General features: G+C 36.9%; 1 protein-coding gene across 4 annotated transcripts in view; it reads left to right on the forward strand.

The window, feature by feature from the left end:
• LOC137372061 (ferroportin-like) overlaps positions 1-5,975 on the forward strand; it is a 74,134-nt gene extending 68,159 nt beyond the window's left edge. Inside the window, exon 10 of one of the 4 annotated variants that reach the window (XR_010975354.1) lies at positions 1,371-1,457. Coding sequence is in view for 1 of the 4 variants with exons in the window: in XM_068035420.1 (XP_067891521.1) it covers positions 1,371-1,696 (326 nt within the window). In the remaining 3 variants the exon portion in view is untranslated. Of the gene's footprint in view, positions 1-1,370 lie in introns of all 4 variants that reach the window. The other 3 variants (XR_010975355.1, XR_010975356.1, XM_068035420.1) reach the window with 3 other exon arrangements.
• Positions 5,976-7,722: the final 1,747 nt, after the last annotated feature.

Here is a 7,722-nt window from a genome sequence, read left to right on the forward strand (position 1 = left end):
TAATATTGAATTTATTTTGAAATGTTCTTTAAGCATGTTAATACTTTGCACACAATATTGAATTTATTTTGAAATGTTCTTTAAGCATGTTAATACTTTGCACACAATATGGAATTTATTTTGAAATGTTTGAGTATATTAATCTGTTTTATTATAAAGAAAGAAGAGAATCTGTTAATTGTGTATCAATTGTTTAATTATATGCAGGTGGAGGGTATTAACTGGGATCTTACTTGAGCACTTATAACGACTCTTACTGAGACTAATGGAGGATTTTGAGTGAGGAGCTACATGTTTGTAATCCTTTTATTCTGTACAATAGATGTGAAACTGAGTAAAGATAGGCTCCAGCATTATCCTTCCACAACAAGCTTTCTGGAATTAAACAGTGCCCACTGAGCTAATTAACATTCAGCACTCGTTTTCATTGTGCCAGTTATTACTGATGTGATAAAATCTCAATACATGTATGTCTATCCATTTACTATTGCTTCATTGCGCTATTTCCTGTTTTCAGTTTTTCTAAGTAACCAGTTAGACAGATTCTTCCAGAGAAAGATTACTTGTAACTACTAAAGGCTTTCTCTTTTTAAAAAAATTGCAGATTATTCTCTGTAAATTTCAGGATGAACCCATCAAGTTAAGAAAAATCTGGATTCATACTTTCTATATCGGTTTGTCCTTGAGTTGAATCCCGACTCTGAGAACATTTATCTTCAGAGCAAGATACAGCAGAAGGATCAATAAATTGACTCTGTATATGACCCCTTTGTTGTTATTAAAGTTCATGTTGACATAGAGGCATGTGAAAGACAGAGTGCTTATGTATCTTCAGAAAACCTGTCTAAAAGGTCAGATCGTTTATCTGTGTGGAGGAAGTTGGCACTGAGTGCTAACTCTCACCCTCAGCACTATAGACCAGTACCACAAAAGATTTAATAACTTCTGCAGGGTAGGCAAGGTCACACACTAGCCACTCTCTTTTCTTCCTTACCCATCAGTACATTCTTCACTCTCTAAATGAAGAACTAATATTTCACAATGCACTCTGCTTAAGGGTGCATTAATTCAGAATCTTACAGTAGGGCTAACTACCATCAGCTCACTGCAGTTACTTAACTGCACAATCGTAAAACCCCTTTCTCCATTTCAACAGGGTGATGCCATCATATTTCTTACTTCAGCTTTCTCAAGGCACTTGGCATACACTCAGTTGCTACTCTTCACCTAAATAACTCAATGTTGTTGGGGAGAAAATGACTGCAAGTGCAGGTCACTGGGTTGTGGGGGTGGGGTGGGGTGGGGTGGTGATGCGGTGGGTCATCGTCAACCTGAATCACATATTGATCTAAAAATATATTATTTTCTAGGCTTATGGAGTTTTGACCTGACTGTAACACAGCTTATCCAAGAAATGGTTTATGAGTCAAAAAGAGGAATTGTAAATGGTGTTCAGGGCTCCATGAATGGAATTATGGACCTTCTCCGCTTTGGCTTGGTAATCATCATCCCAGCACCACAACATTTTGGTATTCTTATTATCCTATCTGTAATCTTTGTTTCAGCAGGTGGGTTACTTTTCTTTTGCTTTGCAAGAAAGACTTTGGATAAGGATCTGTTCAAATGTGTTTGTATAAAGGAAAAACACTCTGAGAGTAACAAAAATGCGAAGGTTGTGGCAGAATCTATCCTTTGATGGCCTTTCATGGATTTTTGTGTCAGTTCCGGAGATCTGACACAAGAAGTTAACATCACAATGCAGTTTCTAAAAGTTGTATAGCAATTGAAATACAGAAAATATGGGCTAATTATGCAAGTGTGTTTCAACTTTAGAAGATAGAAATTGTAATGTACAACAACAACTCATATTTATATAGCGCCTTTAATGTAATAAACCAAAGTATGACACCGACACCAAAGGAGATATTCAGTCAGATGACAAAAAGCTTGCTCAAAGAGGTAAGCTTTAAGGAGTGTCTTAAATGAGGTAAGCGAGGTAAAGAGGGTATTCCAGAGCTTAGGGCGTTGGCAACTGAAGGCATGGGCGCCAATGGTGAAGCGATTAAAATCAGGGATGCACAAGAGCCCAGAATTGGAGGAATGCAGATATCCTGGAGGGATGGGGAGGGGCGAGGCCATCTACGGATTTGAAAACAAGGATGAGAATTTAAAATCAAGACGTTGATTGACCTGGAGCCAGTGTAGGGTGGTGAGCACTGGGGTGACAGGGGAATGGGACTTGGTGCAGACATGGCCAGTGACATAACTGAAGAATTTAAAATTATGACTTTTAAATATAACTGGCCTTAAAGTTGTTTCTTACTTTTTTTGTCCTTCCAATAGTCGATCATGCAATTTAAATGATAGTTTTGAGTATATAGACATTTTATTTTCTTTATACTTGCAATGAAAAAGATTCTGTTTCACAGTCTAGGCATGAGAAGAGGGAGCATTGCAATTTATATGTACTGACTGTCCTCAATATTTTGACTTTACACCATTAACAGTAAAATATTGCTGAAAACCGACATTTTGTCGAAGCGTATTTAGCAAATGTTGTCCAGTTGTGGAATCACATCTAATGTGTTTTGAGTTTTGCAGCATGGGCTGGTTGGGTACAGTCCGCACCTTGTCCGTTGCAAACAGTGGAAGGAACATGTTGTTTGACATTTACTAAATAATCCTCAGTGTGCTAAGAATTACGCTGACAACCAATTTAAGATTGTCAGTCGGCTCGTAGTGTGGCACATTTGCACATACTGGAAGCTACATAGATTAATACACAGGGCCCTGTTTGCTGACAGAAAGAACATGTACACACATTGTGCCTGTTTCAACTAAACAAAATAAGTGACAGCCGTTCGCTGGGTCATTCCTCAGGAAAATGCCTTGACCAATTAGAGTCCAGCTGTCTGGTTTAAATTTCAAGCAAAGCTTAGCAGTTAACTGTCAGTCACCATAAACTGGTGCATTCTCCATGGCAACACCTCTACCAATCAGAGTCCACTTGCCAACCAGTCAGTACTCTTTTCTCATACAGTATAAATTTGTTGCCTTCCCTGACATTGGTATTCTTGTAAATTGTCCTGATGAGTGCAAGAAGAAAAGCTGTGACAAAATGTCTCTGTTTTCAGCAATACTCAAGTTCTGTACTACCAAATGACTATTAACAGTAAAATAGTTGACCTTCCAGTTGCAGAAATAATACCAATTCATAACTTCAAAATTTAAAAATGTATGACATGATGTTCAAGCTGATTCCATTTCCTAAGATTATAAAAGGGAGAGGGAATCTAAGGATGAATTACTTATGTGCATTTCCCTGTACAACACTACCAAGCTAATGGAGGTCAAAATGAGATTTTTAAAAGGAAATAGATTTTTTAAATATGTAAATTTAAAATATTACTGTTCATTCTTGGCTCAGAGCAGGTGTCCTAGGTCAGCTTGTATACTATCCACAGTGACATTCACAGGCAGCTTCACAAACCAGTAACTGGAACATCTTGGTGCCAAGTGCCTAAAGTTTCAGTTTCCTATCTATCTGAAGATATTTCATTCTCTAGCCTTGTGGTTGTTTCCTTAAAAATATATGGACAAAAGACTTTATACAGGTAAAAATTATTTGATAGTTAAAATTTTGACATGCCTATCTCACTGAAGAAACATCTACAAAAATGATTCACCTTCCTTGGTCTTGTGGCCAATAACATTGTGCAGTAAAATCCTTGAGACATTAGAATTGTGTAATCAATCAATTGCATGAGATCCCGAGCCAGTCCGCGGCCCCAAGCAGATTCAGTGATAAATTTAAGGATTTCAAATTTTCCTTGTCTGAGGTAAATCGATCTCAACTTTATCAAACATCAGACACACAATAGCAACAACCTAAACAGTCTAGCCAACCGGACCAATGCAGCACACAATTAAACAAAAAGGCTATCAATGAGTCAGTCTAATTGTAGATTGTTAGTAATGAGGATCTCTGAATAAATTTTGAAAAAGCATGAAGTAGTTATTTCTCAATTCAGTCAGGATGGTTACTGCTACCTTTAAATGATTATTTAGTGGATTGACTGTGAGATGCAATTACTGAGCAATAGTTGGAGAATGGAGGTTCTACTGAAATCCCCATGATTTGATTTCTATTTCTATTCCCATTTTACTTTGAGCTTTATACACTTGGTCTTTATGCACTTATGAACTTGGTTTTTCCCTTCCTCCCTTATTTAAACCCTCTCCAAACTGGAAAGTGTTTTTTTTTTCTGTTGTATGTCTTATAAACACAGCTTCAACTGATATGCTTGATTATATTTATAAAGATGCCTCCTAGATCTTTATCCAAACCTTTGTACTGCAATTTTGCTGTTAATGGTGTCTGTGACAGTTGCATCAGTTGAAAGACTGAATTTTCCTGACTGAAATTGATAAAGAACTATTTATGGCTGACTATCTCACCAGAGTGCTAAATGGCCTGGTAGAGATCACCAGTGATTTCAGATTTGTCTGCAGCTTGGCTATTGAGATACTATACAAGACTTTAGCCATATCTAAAGGACGAAAAGTCAGTTTCTGAGTTGTCTTATGGCTTCAATACTGAAATGATGTCAGTGCTTCAAGACCTTTATAATCAATCAACATCTTTACTTGTGTTAGCTATTACTTATCACTTTGTCAATTATTTTTACATTACCTGTTTCAGACATTCCGTTTCACAATTGTATGTGTGCAGATTTGTTGCCTAATGAAATGTAGAGGCCTTAAACCAAACTTTTGTGGTGGGGCCCCACAGGTAAAGCACTGCCCATGCTTGAGACCAACTTAATAAAATTATGCCATTGCACAAATATTCTGATATATGAAAATACAGGGATGAAGTTTTCAACTTTGAAACTACAGTTTCTGGGATATCTTTTCCAACTGAATCGTCGTTTCGAAGAAAATTTTCACTAATCGTCTATAATTTATGATTAGTCAGATTGTCTAAAATAATGTTCAGTTTAGCAGCTTAACATATTTAAGATCAAACATTGTTCACCTAAATTATAAGGTGTTTGAGATGGTTTTAGAGCGGTAGATTTTAAAGAGCAGCAATGAGTAATAAAGAAGTTGATCATCACTGAAAGATGATTACAGACTACCTGCAAAGACAGAATAGTTGAAGCTGAGTTAGCCTCCTGTTTAAACCAGCTAAACTGTTGAACACTCCAGCTGATCTTATCATTTGTGATTAAAAATCAAAGTTAGATAATTAACCCAAAAGAATTCTGGCGTTATTTTGAATTCAGTCAGGTATATCTTGGAATCTTGGAAATTACATTTTACTGTTATATTGTTGAGTCAAACTTAACTAATGCTGTAATATTATAATAGTTAAAATCAAATTTACTTCTATGCTTATGATGATTTTGATTCTTGTCAACTTATAAATATCAGTTACATTTTGTTGGCCATGTTAGCTGTAACTCAGTGGTTTCACTCTCATCTCTGAGTCTAAAGGTTGTGCGTTCAAATCCCCCTGCAGAGATTTGAGCACAAAATCTAGGCTGACACTCCAGTGCGTACTGAGGGAGTGCTGCACTATCAGAGGTGCTGTCTTTCAGATGAGACATTAAATCAAAGCCTCTTCTGCTGTCTCAGGTGGATGTAAAAGATCCTATGGCACTATTTAGAAGAAGAGCAGGGAAGTTGTCCCTGGTGAAGTGGCTGATATTTAGACCTCAGTCTACACATAAAACAGATCATCTGATCATTATCACATTGCTATTTGTGGGATCTTGCTGTGTGCAAATTGGCTACCACATTTCCTACAATACAATAGTGACTAGACTTCAAACATACCTAATTGTCTAGTATTTTGGGATGTCTTGCGGTCATGAAGCAATGTTAATGCGATCACTGATATTGAAGCTATTTATGTAATTATTTTTGTCATTCTATCTGTAGTTTACAAAACTATCAAATAAAGTAACTGCCAGTAGGATGTTCAGTGTTGTTGAGTTCTTTGCAACCTTCCATGTGTTAAATTCAATATTAAATATTTTCAATACACATTATAATCATGTGTACCACTGGCTGTGCAGTTTCTATAATTGAGTGAGTGTCCATAAGATGAGTTCAGAGTCAAATAGTATTACACGTAACTTCCTTCCCGTTAATAGATGCTGTACATTACAATCTACTTTTTCCTACAACACTTTGATGAAAGGGGTAAAATTTACAGAACAGAGAGGTGAGAGCCACCTCAATCTCAAGAGGCTCCTATTAACACATAACAGCTGACAACTTTGAACTCTTGGCACCTACATAAAACATTAAAATAGGTTTAAGATGACCTACTTCAAGCAATCTCATCAAGGCAAAGCACTGTGGTAGAAATACACACAACAATGTTAATATTAAAAATATTGTTTAGAATCAGCAACATTGAAAAATCACAGCGCAGGAAATAATTTAGCCCACCATGTCTGTGCCAGCCAAAAATGAGTTATCCAGCCGAATTCTACTTTCCAGCTCTTGGTCCATAGCCTTGTAGGTATAGCACTTCAAGTACATATCCAAGTCTTTAAGTGTGATGAGGGGTTTTGCCTCTGCCACCCTTTCAAGCAGTGAGTTCCGGACCCCCAACATTCTCTGGATTAAAAAGTTTCTCCTCAACTCCCTCTAATACTTTTATGGCTTACATTAAATATATTCCCCCTGGTTATTGACCTCTGCTAAGGGAATTAGGTCCTTCCTATCCACTTTATCTTGGCCCCTCATAATTACATACCCTTCAATTAAATCTCACCTCCACTGCCTCCTGTTCCAAAGAAAACAAGTCCAGCCTATCCAATCTTTCCTCATAGCTAAAATTCTCCATTCCTGGCAACATCCTCGTAAATCTCCTTTGAACACTCTCTAGTGCAATCACATCCTTCCTGTAAAGCGATGACCAGCTGTGGCCTAACTATCGTTTTATACTGTTCTAACATAACCTCCCCAATCTTTTATTCTATGCTTTGGTTAATAAAGGAAAGTATCCTGTATGCCTTAACCATCTTATCTACCTGCCCTGCTCCTTCAGGGATCTGTGGACATGCATTCCAAGGTCCCTCTGTTTCTCTATACTTCTCAGCATCTTACCATTTATTGAGTACTCCCTTGCCTTGTTTGCCTTCCCCCAATGCGTTACTTCACACTTCTCTAGATTGAATTCCAGTTGCCACTTTTCTGCCCATCTGACCAGTCAATTGATATTGTTATGCCCGAGCCAGGAGGAGTGCACTGTCTTTTCTAGTTCCACTCTCCATAGGTCACAACATCTATTTAAATGTTTACTAAAGGTAGATACAGCCAATCATATACTCTTTTTTTTAATCCCAGAATAAAATACACCAACCAGGTTTATTTAATAAATAACAAACTTGTCAGTTTATAATAAAACAAGATTTAACCAGTAATGAAACAAAGCATTAACACACCGATTAAAATATTGAAGATTCCTTTTTTTAAAATTCCCCAATTACACTCACACACACTGGAAAAAAAAATACAGAAATTCACTCTGCAGAGGTCTGTTACCAAAAAACTACTTTGGCCAAATATTTGATAATTTTTGATGAATAAAGAAAGAAGATATGGAAGAAAGTCAGTTGTCCCTTTTTTGGTTTGGCATCTGAGTATACAGAGAAGGGTCACTGGGTTCGTTTCAGAAGTATTCCATTCTGGAGATGTCAAAAA

This window comes from Heterodontus francisci, chromosome 7 (genome assembly GCF_036365525.1).
Source record: "Heterodontus francisci isolate sHetFra1 chromosome 7, sHetFra1.hap1, whole genome shotgun sequence".
Lineage (NCBI taxonomy): Eukaryota > Metazoa > Chordata > Chondrichthyes > Heterodontiformes > Heterodontidae > Heterodontus > Heterodontus francisci.